A 16365-nucleotide genomic window follows, 5' to 3' on the forward strand; every position below is an offset into this window, starting at 1 on the left:
AGTCTTGCTATACTGGCCCTTGGCCCATTTTCCACTGTCAGTCCCACCATGTCCAGACAGCCAGAAAGCTACTTCAGACCATTCTCATATCATTCTTGATCCTCAGCTAGTCTCTGTGATGACACTGTGGCCCAGCTGTTTCCTGCCAGCTTCCAGGCATTCTAGGCTTGGATGTCCACATCTGGTCCACTGAGCTGGCCTGCCTCCTGCAACACTGACTCCAGGCCCTATTACAGTTTTGCAGAACACCATGTGGATTAAGTTCACATTGAAGGAAAGGCTACGTATAAGTGCAAAGAGATAAATAAATATACAGTGGGGCAAAAAAGTATTTAGTCAGCCACCAATTGTGCAAGTTCTCCCACTTAAAAAGATGAGGCCTGTAATTTTCATCATAGGTATACCTCAACTATGAGAGTCAAAATAGGGAAAAAAATCCAGAAAATCACATTGTCTGATTTTTAAAGAATTTATTTGCAAATCATGGTGGAAAATAAGTATTTGGTCAATATCAAAAGTTCATCTCAATACTTTGTTATATATCCTTTGTTGGCAATGACAGAGGTCAAACGTTTTCTGTAAGTCTTCACAAGGTTTTCACACACTGTTGCTGGTATTTTGGCCCATTCCTCCATGCAGATCTCCTCTAGAGCAGTGATGTTTTGGGGCTGTCGCTGGGCAACACGGACTTTCAACTCCCTCCAAAGGTTTTCCATGGGGTTGAGATCTGGAGACTGGCTAGGCCACTCCAGGACCTTGAAATGCTTCTTACGAAGCCACTCCTTCGTTGCCCGGGCAGTGTGTTTGGGATCATTGTCATGCTGAAAGACCCAGCCACGTTTCATCTTCAATGCCCTTGGTGATGGAAGGAGGTGTTCACTCAAAATCTCACAATACATGGCCCCATTCATTCTTTCCTTTACACAGATCAGTCATCCTGGTCCCTTTGCAGAAAAACAGCCCCAAAGCATGATGTTTCCACCCCCATGCTTCACAGTAGGTATGGTGTTCTTTGGATGCAGCTCAGCATTCTCTCTCCTCCAAACACAACAAGTTGAGTTTAGACCAAAACATTCTACTTTGGTTTCATCTGACCATATGACATTCTCCCAATCCTCTTCTGGATCATCCAAATGCTCTCTAGCAAACTTCAGACGGGCCCAGACATGTACTGGCTTAAGCAGGGGTACACGTCTGGCACTGCAGGATTTGAGTCCCTGGCGGCATAGTGTGTTACTGATGGTAGCCTTTGTTACTTTGGTCCCAGCTCTCTGCAGGTCATTCACTAGGTCCCCCCGTGTGGTTCTGGGATTTTTGCTCACCATTCTTGTGATCATTTTGACCCCATGGGGTGAGATCCTGCATGGAGCCCCAGATGGAGGGAGATTATCAGTGGTCTTGTATGTCTTCCATTTTCTAATTATTGCTCCCACAGTTGGTTTCTTCACACCAAGCTGCTTGCCTATTGCAGATTCAGTCTTCCCAGCCTGGTGCAGGTCTACAATTTTGTTTCTGGTGTCCTTCAACAGCTCTTTGGTCTTGGCCATAGTGGAGTTTGGAGTGTGACTGTTTGAGGTTGTGGACAGGTGTCTTTTATACTGATAACAAGGTCAAACAGGTGCCATTACTACAGGTAACGAGTGGAGGACAGAGGAGCCTCTTAAAGAAGTAGTTACAGGTCTGTGAGAGCCAGACATCTTGCTTGTTTGTAGGTGACCAAATACTTATTTTCCACCATGATTTGCAAATAAATTCTTTAAAAATCAGACAATGTGATTTTCTGGATTTTTTTTCTCATTTTGTCTCTCATAGTTGAGGTATACCTATGATGAAAATTACAGGCCTCGCTCATCTTTTTAAGTGGGAGAACTTGCACAATTGGTGGCTGACTAAATACTTTTTTGCCCCACTGTACACTGGCCTGTCATTCAGATCTGTGAGTCTGGCATATCATAGTGTAGGGAACTGTCTCAGAACTATCTCCTCTGCTATGAAATTCTCACCCAAAAGTTATACAACTGGCTCTCTTCATAGCTTACTAGAGGGCTTTAAAAATACTATCTGTTTTATTTGACTGCTAAGTGAATAGAATTTTAATAACTGAAAATTTATAATTTATATTATAATTATAATAACTGAAACTTTATAATTTATTTAATAACTAAAATTTATAAATTTTCAGTTTCAGAAAGAAAATTGTAGAACTAAACAACTTCTTGAAGTGCAGATAAAAATTACTTGACAACCAAATCTTTTTTTTTTTGGTCACAAGTTGTCCTATGATATCTATAGGTTTGTCACTGAATTTACTGCAGACAGTACCAACTAGTGTTGTGGTATTTACTAGTACTAGTAAAAAAGTCTGCCTGACCTGAAATACAGGAACTGTGTTTAGTAAGGCCAACTACTCCATAATCTAGAATCATTAATATTTTATGTAACTTTCATGGGAATGAGTATATAAGATATTTAGTTCTTATTTATAGTTAAATTTTAGCAGTAGTCTCCAAAGAGCAGCTTTGGTGGATACAAAGATTTTAAGGAGGAACCACCAAGAGTTTCCTGCCATGAAAACCTTGTACGGCGTGTAACAGGCTGAGCTTTATCTTGGGTTACTTGAACTGCTTGACTCTTGTATCTGCTTGGGTCACTAAACTGTTGGTTTTTTTTTTTTAACTGTTGTGGATTTACTATTAGTAGTATTTGTTTGTATGGTATGGCAATTTCTGTAGGCTTGTGTCTGTCATAAATGGGTTTTGTGGACAATTTTATTTTTTGCATTGCTTTAGCTTATTTTAACTGATTTACTCTTAAAACTAACTCTTTATTCTGAAACTTGGTTGAACTGATTTATGATGTTATGAGTGTTTTATCTTGATATTGAGTTGTAGGTATTATGTCATAAGCTGAGCTGAAGTCTTTAGAGGCAAAGTAAAGAGGCAAATATTCTTCCTCATGTTCTTCCATGTATAAATCTGGGCTTTGCAGGAGACTTTTATATTTGTTGGATCCTGAGGAATGAGTAAAGCTATGTTTCCATTTCTGTTCTCTCTATTTTAAAGAAGCACACTTTACGTATATTTTTGCTAGTCTAAAAATATTTTACTTGGCTCAAATATTAAGGATTCTTCAGTGTAGGTTTCCAACACTGGTTTCTCATACCGGTAGGTATGGAGGGGAAAATGTAACATCATACAGTGGTACCTCTAGTTACGAACGCCCCTCCTTACGAATTTTTCAAGATAACGACCAGCTCCGGCCCCAAAACTTTACCTCGACATGCAAACTCCACCTCGAGCTACGAACCGGATCCGCGGCCATTTGCCCTGCTGCCACGCGGTCGCGGCTTCCTGTGGGCGAGATCGCGGTAGCAAGGAGACGTTCAGTGAGGCTTGTGGTGTGTTTTGTGGCATTTGGAAGATTTTTGGTGTGCTTGTCAGCATGGCTCCAAAGAAAATGCAGAGCAGGCTGGCAACTGGCTTTAGACAGGTTTTTCCCCAGAACTCAGCCTGCAGCTAAGAGGCAAAGAAGAGAGGAAACCCCTGAAGGAGATCTCCCCGATGTCCCTTTGGAGGGGGACTCTCCCTCCAAACAATAACTGCCTCCCCACCCCATTCTCCCTCTTCATACTGTGCTGTACTGTACTTTTTTTTCATGTTTTTGACGTTTAAAAATAAAATGCATATGTTTCAGAACTGTTTAGCCGTATTTACATTGAACCTTATGGGGGAAATTTACCTCGGGGTGCGACCAAATTCGGAGGGCGGATTAGCCGTATTTACATTGAACCTTATGGGGAAATTTGCCTCGTGGTGCAACCAAATTCGGAGGGCGGAACGGATTAACTGTATTTACATTGAACCTTATGGGAAACTTTACCTTGACTTGCAACCAACTCGAGTTGCAACCAGAGTCACGGAACGGATTAAGTTCGTAACTAGAGGTACCACTGTATATGGATATGTCAGGATTGCTGGTGCCCCTGTGGTCCTTCCTGGGTCTTCTGTTCAACTAGGGCATGTGATGCAAAAAGATGGCAGTGGTTCTTTGTTGTTTTATTTTTGCGTCTGTGGGTTTTTGTGAGGTGTGAGTGATCTAGAATGGGACAGAGTGTAGGCAGAATATACAGAATCGGCAGTGGCCCTTGTGTGGTGCATGGAGCCATGCGTTCTCTCCTTGCCAGTATGCCTGGCTCCTCAGGCATGGTGTGTACAGATGCTCCAAAAGGTTGTTGTAGCTTTGATGCGTCCCTGAAAGGATCCCCCAGAAAGAGGCGCTGAGACTGGCGTAAGTTCCAGTATGTTCTGCATGGCTGCATTCCTGCTGCAGCTGCTGCAAAAAGAGAGGTCTGTTCCCAACGTTTCACTCCGGGCAGAATTTCTTCGCCTGTGGAGCCTCTCCGGGCAAGGCCGTGGCTGGGAAGGGAGGGTGGGAAGAAGGGTGTGGTAGCCAGCTATAGGGGCCGGAGCTGAGCTGGAGCTGGGGCGGCAGTATGTGATGCAGGTAGCAGACCCCATCACTTAGAGCAAAACAATGCATATGTCTTGAGGCTAAGGGAAGACCACAGGGTGGACTGACTCATAAATCAGGGTGCTGAAAGTGGCCCCTGCAGGCCATATGCATTTTCTTGTGGCTTCCAAAGCTCTTAAGAATGGGCAAGCCCTAAAATATTCAGCCCAGTCTTAAAGAGTTTTTTGGGAAGTTAGGATTTTGGCTGGCAAATGCCTTAAATCATCCCACTTTTGAGTATGGTCTTTTGAATAGCCCTTGAGCCAATGGAAAACATGTATCGTCTCAGAAGCCATTGCAGATATTCCCCATTAAGCTTCAACTAAGGGCTGATGATGCAGCTTGCAAGATTGCTTTTATCTGCATTGACTTTCATTTCTGTTCTTCCTCATGGATCTTATAAACATGCTGAGAACATAGGACTTCTGCTTGGGTGATGGAGGTGCTTTTTTTTTTTCTTGTGGTTGTGCACACATTTCTGGAAATGGCTGCTGGAATAACTCTCAATGGGGAAAGCTGTCTGGGCAATAAATTTGCTAGTTTGTGTAATTTATCAAAGAAAAGATTAAAGGAAAAAAACTGAAATGTTAAAAGTAGATTGTAGAAAAAACAATGTAGTTGTGACCTATCAGCCAACTGACACTGGTTCAGAAATGATGCAGACTGATTGAAATTTTCATACTTCCTCAGTTTAAAACGTCACTGTTGAAAATAATAAGTAGCTTAATCCCCCCCCCCCCGCTATGTTTTGAAGCTTTTTAATTAAAGACACAGGAATAGCGCAGTCTCTGGCTCTGTGCCTCCAAGAACTAAGCACCATACACTGTATTTTCAGAATAGTCATGAGCCAAGAGAGAAACCCCTTCATGGATCACTGCCTTGTCGTGGCGAAGGGGCTTGCGTAACTCAGTGAAGCCATGAGCTATACCGTGCAGGGCCACCCAAGACGGACAGGTCATGACAGAGAGTTCTGACAAAATGTGGTCCACTGGAGAAGGAAATGGCAACCCACTCCAGTATCCTTGCCAAGAAAACCCCATGGACAATGTTAAAAGGCTAAAAGATATGATGCCGGAAGATGAGCCCCTCAGGTCGGAAGGTGTCCAATATGCTACTGGGGAAGAGCGGAGGGCATTTCCAAGTAGCTCCAGAAAGAGTGAAGCGGCTGGGCCAAAGCCGAAAGGACGTTCAGCTGTGGATGTATCTGGAAGCGAAAAGAAGGTCCGATGCTGTAAAGAACAATATTGTATAGGTACCTGGAATGTAAGATCTATGAACCAAGGCAAGCTGGATGTGGTCAAACATGAGATGACAAGATTGAACGTCGACATCTTGGGAATCAGCGAACTGAAATGGACGGGAATGGGTGAATTTAATTCGGGTGACCATTATATCTACTACTGTGGGCAAGAAACCCTTAGAAGAAATGGAGTTGCACTCATAGTGAATAAGAGAGTGGGAAAGGCAGTAATGGGGTACAACCTCAAAAACGACAGAATGATCTCAGTGCGTATCCAAGGCAAACCATTCAATATCACAGTCATCCAAGTCTATGCCCCAACCACTGATGCTGAAGAAGCTGAAGTTGACCGCTTCTATGAAGACCTACAACACCTTCTAGAACTAGCACCAAAAAAAGATGTCCTTTTCATCATAGGGGATTGGAATGCTAAAGTAGGAAGTCAAGGAGTAATCGAAATAACAGGCAAATTTGGCCTTGGAGTACAAAATGAAGCAGGGCAAAGGCTAATAGAGTTCTGTCAAGAGAACAAGCTAGTCATAGCAAACACTCTTTTCCAACAACACAAGAGACGACTCTACACATGGACATCACCAGATGGTCAATACCGAAACCAGATTGATTATATACTTTGCAGCCAAAGATGGAGAAGCTCTATACAGACAGCAAAAACAAGACCAGGAGCTGACTGTGGCTCAGATCATGAGCTTCTTACTGCAAAATTTAGGCTTAAATTGAAGAATGTAGGGAAAACCACTAGACCACTCAGGTATGACTTAGATCATATTCCTTGTGAGTACACAGTGAAGGTGATGAATAGATTTAGAGGATTAGATTTGGTAGACAGAGTGCCTGAAGAACTATGGACGGAGGTCCGTAACATTGTACAGGAGGCAGCAACTAAAACCATCCCAAAGAAAAAGAAATGCAAGAAAGCAAAATGGCTGTCTGATGAGGCTTTACAAATAGCTGTGGAAAGAAGGAATGCGAAAAGCAAGGGTGAAAGGGAAAGATATAAGCAACTGAATGCAGATTTCCAGAGAATAGCCAGGAGAGATAAGAAGGCCTTCTTAAATGAACAATGCAAAGAAATTGAGGAAAACAATAGAATGGGGAAGACTAGAGATCTCTTCAAGAAAATTGGAGATATGAAAGGAACGTTTAGTGCAAAGATGGGCATGATAAAGGACAAAAAAGGCAGGGACCTAACAGAAGCAGAAGAGATTAAGAAGAGGTGGCAAGAATACACAGAAGAACTATACAAGAAAGATCTTAATGTCCCTGATGTCCACGCTGGTGTGATCACTGACCTTGAGCCAGACATCCTAGAGAGTGAAGTCAAGTGGGCCTTAGGAAGCATTGCTAACAACAAAGCTAGTGGAGATGACAGGATTCCAGCTGAGTTATTTAAAATACTAAAAGATGATGGTGTTAAAGTGCTGCACTCAATATGCCAGCAAGTTTGGAAAACGCAACAGTGGCCACGGGATTGGAAAAGGTCAGTTTACGTTCCAATTCCAAAGAAGGGCAATGCCAAAGAATGCTCAAACTATCGCACAATTGCACTCATTTCACATGCTAGCAAGGTTATGCTCAAAATCCTACAAGCTAGGCTTCAGCAATATATGAACCGAGAACTACCGGATGTACAAGCTGGGTTTCGAAGAGGCAGAGGAACTAGAGATCAAATCGCCAACATTCGCTGGATCATGGAGAAAGCACGAGAGTTCCAGAAAAATATCTACTTCTGCTTCATTGACTATGCAAAAGCCTTTGATTGTGTGGATCACAACAAACTGTGGCAAATTCTTAAAGAGATGGGAATACCAGACCACCTTACCTGTCTCCTGAGAAATCTGTATGCGGGCCAAGAAGCAACAGTTAGAACCGGTCATGGAACAACCGATTGGTTCAAAATAGGGAAAGGTGTACGACAAGGCTGTATACTGTCACCCTGCTTATTTAACCTATATGCAGAGTACATCATGAGAAATGCCAGGCTGGAAGAATCACAAGCTGGAATTAAGATTGCAGGGAGAATCATCAACAACCTCAGATATGCGGACGATACCACCCTAATGGCAGAAAGTGAAGAAGAACTAAAGAGCCTCTTGATGAGGGTGAAAGAGGAGAGTGCAAAAGCTGGCTTGAAACTCAACATTAAAAAAACTAAGATCATGGCATCTGGACCCATCAATTCCTGGCAAATAGAAGGGGTAGAAATGGAAGCAGTAACAGACTTCATTTATTTGGGCTCCAAGATCACCGCAGACGGAGACTGCAGCCATGAAATTAAAAGACGCTTGCTCCTTGGGAGGAAAGCTATGGCAAGCCTAGATAGCATATTAAAAAGCAGAGACGTCACCTTGCCGACAAAGATCCGCATAGTCAAAGCTATGGTTTTTCCAGTAGTAATGTATGGCTGTGAGAGCTGGACCATAAAAAAGGCCGAGCGCCGAAGAATTGATGCCTTTGAACTGTGGTGCTGGAGAAGACTCTTAAGAGTTCCCTGGACTGCTAGGAGGTCAAACCAGTCAATCTTAAAGGAAATCAACCCTGATTGCTCATTGGAAGGATCGATAATGAAGCTCAAGCTCAGATATTTTGGCCACCTAATGCGAAGAGAGATCTCTTTGGAGAAGACCCTGATGCTGGGAAAGATTGAAGGCAAAAGGAGAAGAGGACGGCAGAGGATGAGATGGTTAGATAGCATCACTGAAGCAATGAGCATGAAACTGACCAAACTCAGGGAGGCAGTGAAGGACAGGAAGGCCTGGCGAAATATGGTTCATGGGGTCACGAAGAGTCGGACACGACTTAACGACTAAACAACAACAACAAGAGAGAAAACTGTTGTTGTATATACTTCATATCATTTAAAATATTGATTTCTGACCCACACATACACTTTTGTACATTTTTCTTTGCAGAATTTTTTCTTTTTTTAAGATCTGCATTTGCAGAGTTTGAAAATGTCACATGGCCTGGATTGGAATAATACTGGAGATTGTAGGACAAAAGCTGTTGTTTGGAGTGCATTCAGAGTTTTTATAACATTTTAAGATGTTTAAAGTGTTGCATAATATCTTGATGTTGCATAATATCTTATCAACTGTGGCTAAGTAGTACCCTAAATACCTTCAGTCCAAGGATAGTTCATTCAGGTTTTTTCTTTATTTGGTCATTGCAAATTCAAATTATGGCTTGTATGCCTGTATGAAGTAGGGAAGAGGACCCATATGGTACTGTAGAACATTATAAAATAATGTACAGTAGTCAGTAGGGTAGTTGAGATCTTGTGACTGAAGTAGGGGGTTCCCTAGTCCATAGGCCCTAATGCATCATTAGAGGATAATGGAAGCAATGACAAGCTCAGTATGTGCATCTGAGCTGGCTTCAGTCTGTCTGGGGCCACCAGAACAACATCCTTCTGTTCCTCAGATTGTTCCTCCTTAGCTCCTGAGCTTGGCAGGAACAGTTTCAGCTATCAATAATATTTATTATTATTTATTAAATTTATAGTTGGGCCAAAAGAAAACATGGATGCAACTTAAAACAATAAACTGAGTGAGGAATTAACTCCCTAGGGAGACAGAGATGGTCCCAAACATTTGAAATGATCAACTTTCTAGCCCCACAGGTAACCAAGTCATTAATTAATTAATTAATTACAAGCCCTATGGGCTGCTCAAATTGCAACCGACTATGAGTAGTCTAGACCATCCAAGCTTAAACCTAATTCAAACCTAGCTCTTTTTGACAACAGTTGCATTTGAGCAGAATTTAGCAACTTTAGTAGAAATTTTGATAAATTGATCTGCCCAACTTCCATTTTGGGCAACATGTAGTAATGAAGGGGAATATTAACTCAGAGTGCCGAGTGTGATATAAGGAGCAGCACAGCAAAACTTGTAAAAATGTCTCAGTGGCTTTGTCTGAGCATGGACAGAGGCATCCCAAATACAGAGATCTCTGAATTTCCCATCCAATACCTATGAGAATAAGGACTTAAACCTTGCTAGTCTCAATACTCTTATATGGGAGACAAGAGAGGATGTTGGAAAAATGAATAAAAGTATAGGACAGAGGCCAGTCCCAACACTCTCCCCCTCAGATATGTGTGTGCATGTTACGCATGTGTATACTGTATATGTATTCATATAAGCATTATACCTACCAGACACTGTACTATAAAATAAACAAGGTGGGGCCAGGACAAAATGAAACAAACCTTTATTAAACAGGAAAGAACAAAGAAGGAAACAAAAAAAGAAGCAGCTCTTTTTAGGCGATGCAAAAAATGTTAAATGGTCCAGGCAAAGAATGGCTACTCTTGAAGACATCCAGGCTTTAGAAAGGTAGTGATGGGTGCAGCCATTGGCATTACATGCTAATTCCTTTATTTTAACCACTTTTTCTTTTTACCAGGTAATGTATACAGTACCCCAAAGTAATGGAGAAGGAGCAGAAGCAGTATTGTTTATTATTTCTTTTGTTTTTCTATAGGTAGCTCCAATTTTGTCCCCTAGAGAAAATAAAAAATTCTTCAAGGGGGGCAGAAAATTCCATGTTCAGATAGTCTCATATCATTGGATTTAGACGTTTTAGGGTCTTTGGAGGGAGTTGTGGGGATGGAAATATCCCACCCTGGCATTGACAGAGTTTGGACAACACCCAGGTAAATAGACCATAATATCATCTCCCCTATGCCATGTCTTTCTTGAAGGATTATGAAAAAAGTTAGACAAACACTACTGGGAAAGATAATTCTGCATGGACTTACTAAGATCCACTCTGGATGCTTTATAGTTCCATTTCCCCACAGTTTAGCATTCTTGTTTGTTAAGTCCACTGTATTGCCATCTTCTGGCAGGTATGATGAGCAGTCAGTTTTCTTCCAAAGTTGAGGTTGAAGAGTTGGGTGGCAATCATGGAAACAAATGGTGAGATATATTTAGTCACCCAGAACATCTTGGTCTTACTGAGGCAAATCATCAGCCCAATGGCCATTCTTTACTGCTCTGCAGCAAGAAACACTGACTGTGGGCTCCCTTGGCTACTTCTGGCCTCAAGAAGCATGGGTATCTATGCTCAGTAATTGCCAAGTGACACTTTTTTGTAATTGGAAAGGTGTAGAGGAATATAGTTGCGGCCTTGAGAAGGAGGAGAGCCAGTTCGGGGTAGTGGTTAAGGCATCAGGCTAGAAATCAGGAGACTAAGAGTTCTAGTCCAGCCTTGGGCACAAAGCCAGCTGGGTGACTTTGGACTCTTGGACACTTTCTCTCAGCCCTAGGAGGGAGGCAATGGCAAACCACTTCTGAAAAACCTTGCCAAGAAAACTGCAGGGTCCAGGCAGTTACCAGGAGTCAAGGCTGACTTGAAGGCACACACATGCACTTGAGAAGGAAGTGGGGAGGCAAAATGATTGCTCAGTCCTGGGAAAGTAGAAAGAATGAGAAAAAGACTCAGAACAGCCCCACCGTGATGTTGTCCTTAAAAACGGGGCAGTGAAGGTTTTGGACAAGCTTTCAAGATTCTATTAATGTACCCTACAACAATAAAGTAATATTCCTGTAATCCCTGTGGTGTCTGTTTCTTGACTTGATCACCCTGAATGGTTGACGAAAGGGTGTCTATATGATAAGCCGGACATCTGTTTAATAGTCTGGATATAACCAGAAGTTCTGACAGTGTAAATTGTTTAAACAGGCTTTGTCAGTACTAATTTTAGGCAGCGAAAGCATCTAAATTGAAAGGTTAAATAACTTTCTAATTATCCAGGAAACTTTAACATCACTCTGGGATATATAGTTCATTCTCATCCTTCCTAATGTTTAATTTCAGATATCAGCAAATTTAGATATTTAAACATACAATTCTTCACATTTCTTTTTGTAAGCCAGAGTTCATCATGCTGTTGCTCATAGGTAAAATAAATGCCCAATAATTTGAAGACTTTGTTGAGGTTTAAGGGATGTTGTGGTAGTGGGCATAACATTGCTTTGAATGGTTCAACATGATAGCATTTTTTTAGTTCTAAAATCTTGTCCAAAAATTCCTCTTGCTATATTTATACACTTTATACATAACATTTCATATGTTATGTGGTTTTCTCTAGCCGAGGCTGGCAAAATTTGTGACCTACGAAGATGCAAATGTCATCTTGGTGCCATGCAGGAAGAAAATATAAGAGGTGTCTGCTTTATATGACTCATGGACTGTAGAGTCATGCAGGCTAGGTCTGGAAACTCATATCCAGCTGACCCTAAACATGCTTTATTAGAAGTAAAATTGAATCTCCTATGGGTTTACTTTTGGTATAATTACAGTTATATATTTGCTCTTACAAATTTATGTAGTTTACTTTATTACTTATTACTTATGAAGATTTAGGAGTGGAGCTGCTCCTTCTGGAAAATTATCCTGATCCATGTCAGACACTCTGTCTTATAGTACAGTAATTGCTTTGGATAACTTTGCAAAATTTAGTTTAGTTGAAAGCCAGAGGCAGCCTAGTTTCAGTTTGCATGATAGAGATAAATATTATCCCAATTTGTGGTTGAGCTCATTCGGGTAATTGGATGACACAAATAGCCCGTTGATTCCTCCCTCCCCCAAAACGTTTCTGATACAGGATGGCGGTGGCAGCTGGGTTGTGGCTATTTTTACATCTCCAATTAATGAAAAGGAGACTGGAGGCTAACATTTCTCTCCCTACTTTCTGTCTTTTGTTCTGTTCCTCCCCGCTTCCTCATAAGGGGAAAATCCACAGTGACACAATCAGAGTAGGAGTCACCATGGACAGACTCAGGAAAAGAACTTACTAAATATGACCCCTTTTGGTCCCTGTTTGACCCTCTGGCCCATGCGGATTTCTTTATGGGGCCCCTCTGGATAGTCTGATGTCTGTCTTGAAAGTAAGAAGAGTTAATTAACAATTCTGTAAGTTTTCACCACACAGAAAAAGTTATTTATTTATTTATTTATCCAATTTATAAGTCTGCCCATCTAATAGGAAACTCTGGGCGGCAAATAAGATAAAAGCATAATATTCTATTAAAACCAAAAAAATCCAAATCAAAGGCCCAGTGAAATCTCACTTCCCACTTATCACATATCCCCATTCTGGCCCCATTGCCTGGGGGAAGAGGCAGGTCTTCACACTCTTCTGAAAGACCAACAGAGTTGGGGCCATCCATATCTTGTGGGGGGAGGGAGGCACCATGGCAGAGAAAGCATGCTTCCTTGGACCCATCAGGTGACACTGCCTCACAGAGGGTATCTGGAACATGCCCAGTTTGTTAGATCTGGTGGGATGGATGGAAATGATTAGGGATAGGAAGTCCCACATGTCATCTGGCCCCATGTCATGTAGGGCTTTAAAAATGACAACCAGCACCTTGAATTGCACCCAGTTCCCAGTTCTTTGATTGGAAGGAAAGTAGCCCCTAACAAGATTCTTCCCTAGGATACAATTAAGTCAGTTGTGCAGAGAGGGTCCAAGTAGCTTTCTTACGTTTTTCTGTAAATAACGACCGACACTATAGGCAATTCATTCTGAAAGCAGAGGGGCTTGAAGTTAGCTCCTTGAGCTGTCCAGGTTTCCAGCATGTAAAATCCCCTAATCTCTTGCTCGCATCTTGCATGTTCCTTGAAAAAAAAAGTTAGATTCTGTGAGTGATCTGTAGATACTGTTGCTAAAAAAAACAAGTTATGGCTGATAATCCAGTTGGAATTGATAATTCCAATATTGTATGGAAAACATGCAGACTTTTAATTTTCTTTGCAGCTCCCACACTGCATTGCAAAACATATTTTTTTTGTAGAAGATGTACAGCAGGAAGAAGGTGCTAGTATAGAAAAAGCCACGTGGGATGACCTTTTTTCCCGACTTTAGACAGTCAGCTCCATATCTACTTTGGTAAGGGAGCACCTTCACTCTTCCCATTTTCCAAACTCTTTGGGTCAGTGGGGTTCCCTTTCTTTTTTGTAATTAATGCACTCAGCTGCATACAAAGATATGCATAGTCAGCAGGGTTTGGTGTAGGGCTGGGGGGAGGCAGAGAACTTGTGTCCATGCTGCCCAGGGATTGCTGGGAGTTGTAGTTCAACCACGTCTGGAGACTCTTTTTTTACAAGCAGAAGAATCAGACTCAAAAAGTGAGGTATTTTGTGTGTTGATATCTTTCCCCTACTCCTGTTTCTTGGAAACAAGAAGAGCACATGTGCCAGGCCAGGGAAGTGCAGTCCAAGGCAGTGGCCTAGTAGAAAAAAAAAAGTCATTCTTTTCAGGGTTGATCAGGAGAAAGCACTAAAGCATTGCTAATTAATAAGCTAACAAAAAGAGTTCACTGACTGTAATGTTTGAAAGAGTGATTGAAAGTCGCAAGGGTACGACATCAGAAAGGATTTAGAATCAAAGCATCTGAGACAACTGAAGAACTATTTATGCAGCCTGAGTAATGATTCTCAATTCTTCTTGCCCTTGGGATTAATACAGATTGGCTCAACAAAGAGAACAAATAAAAGGTGGTGAGAAGACATGTCAGTTTAAAGCAATGTGTACTTACTGTGACACTAAAGCTCATTTTGCTCAACATGCTCATTTTTTAATGATTTCTAGGTTGTTGGGAGATGCTCGACTGAAAATTAAAAAATATCTTGGTTTGGGTTTCAGCAGTTCAGGTAGAGGGTTGAACACCTAATGTTGTTTACCAGTCTGTACATGGAATCTTGTATCAGCTAATAGTTCATATCATTCAATTTATGGTTATACTTTTACTATAATGAAAGCAAGGAGAGCAGAATTCTTTGCATTGCTGGTCCCAATGGCATATAGTACACAAACGGTTCATGTAGTGGGCAGTAATTTACTACTTACAGGGAGGCAGTAGTGTCAAAAGTGGAAAATAATACTGTTTGTTTGCTTGTTTATTTGTTTAAACAATTAGGCTACAAAGCAAAGGAGTAGCCTTCAGCACTTTTATTTCCAAGAATATCTACAGCTAACACGTACCCCTTAATTTCTTAGAAAATAAAAAGGGAGGGCAGTTTGCACTTCAGCATTTGAGAATATCCAGAAAATGATGTAGAGCTCCTTCATTAAAGCTGTTTTGGCAATAAGCAAGCCCATCACTGATTTTCATGACATAGTCTCAAAATTGCATGCAAACAAAAATTAATGAGGCTTGTCTTACATAACAATACAAAAAGAGTAAGCAGATCCCAGGTACTATAACTTGCTGTAACTATGCTATAAAGTGTCCCTGGCAAATACTAAAAAAAATTACATGTTTATAAAATAATTCTGGCATTATTAATGATCTGTGGCTATTCTATCTAGACCAGCCCTCCTAACCTTATTGGTAATTGTGGGCACTGAAATCCAACATATTTTTATGTTTATAATGTGCTGTTATTTATGTACTGCTAATGTTCATGTTTTGATGAACATTTCTGGTAAGTGTAGAGAGGTTTCACATAAACTTTCTCCTACCAATGTATTTGTAACTTATAAAGTCCCTCCCCCCATATTAGAATTTTATTGTAGGTAAGGGGTATCCTCTCCGAAAGTGTGTTTTTACTTTTCTGACTGTGTGAACTAAGCTTAATCCTTTTAAAGAGGTGTAGCTGTGTGTAATGAGAGGGGGAGAGAGAGAGAGAGAGAAAGAAAAAAGAGCATGTTTATGACTGCCTTGTAGAATAATCACATGGAGAATTCTCTTCTTTCTTTCGACAGCTGGCTAAACCCTTTATTTGTTATTGGTCATAAACGGAAACTAGAAGAAGATGATATGTACAAAGTACTCACTGAAGATTCCTCTAAGGTGCTTGGGGAAAGACTGCAATGGTATGTAAATCCCAGTATCTCAGAACAGAGAATTCAATCTTTTTATTCTTTTCAATCCAATGTGAATAAAGGCAATCAAGACCAAATTCGGTATGGAGGAAGAAGCTGGCAAAATGAAGACTGAGGTTGAAAGTTAGTCCCTGGGGGAGAAATGTGTATGCATTACCACATGCACACACATACACAGACAAGACACATTACTTAGGTACACAAAAAAAATACAGTCACCTCCTATGGCCACTGCTGGTAAAGAGGTTAGAAAGAAGTCTAGAAACCATGCTCTGCAAGCTCTTGTTATTCTTCCCAACCCAATGGAATGTTGGAAAGTAATAATCTAAAGGGAATTAGGACTCTGCCTGCCCATCCTCAAGGAACCCTGCAAAAACCAAACAAAATGTAACTGGATTGGTATGGGAAAAAGAAAGACTGGGTTAAAAAAATTGGCAAGGGATTCAACTCAGATTTCTCCAGTTTGAACCATGGAGATGATCTTGGTGAAACTATCCAGAAACCATTAAGATAACAGGTGCCTAAGCATCCTTTGAGCCCAAGGTAAAGGGAAAGTATTAGAGGCTCAGACTAGCTCCCCCCCACCAGCTGTCTGGGGTATAAGAGGGAGAAAAGGGAAAATACAATCAGACTTGTACACTTCTGTTGTTATAGCCTTTCTCAATAAAGTATAGTTTTAGTCTTGTGGAATCTGTTTTCTGATCTGGGCAACTTTGAAGAGCTGATACCAATGCCTGCCTATCCCTGCAAGTCAGTT

At 41.2% G+C, this 16365-nt stretch overlaps 1 protein-coding gene across 3 annotated transcripts in view; it reads left to right on the forward strand.

Moving 5' to 3' along the window:
- ABCC4 (ATP binding cassette subfamily C member 4 (PEL blood group)) overlaps positions 1 to 16365 on the forward strand; it is a 199117-nt gene that overhangs the window by 10494 nt on the left and 172258 nt on the right. For 2 of the 3 annotated variants that reach the window (XM_088136451.1, XM_088136452.1), the window contains exon 2: positions 15489 to 15599. In XM_088136451.1, the coding sequence (XP_087992577.1) occupies positions 15489 to 15599 (111 nt within the window). Of the gene's footprint in view, positions 1 to 15488; positions 15600 to 16365 lie in introns of those variants that run through there. The other variant, XM_088136453.1, reaches the window with a different exon arrangement.

The sequence above is a fragment of the Python bivittatus genome, unplaced genomic scaffold (genome assembly GCF_059951505.1).
Source record: "Python bivittatus isolate LINGU-HERP-01145 unplaced genomic scaffold, Pbiv_v1 ctg000060_np1212, whole genome shotgun sequence".
Taxonomy (NCBI): domain Eukaryota; kingdom Metazoa; phylum Chordata; class Lepidosauria; order Squamata; family Pythonidae; genus Python; species Python bivittatus.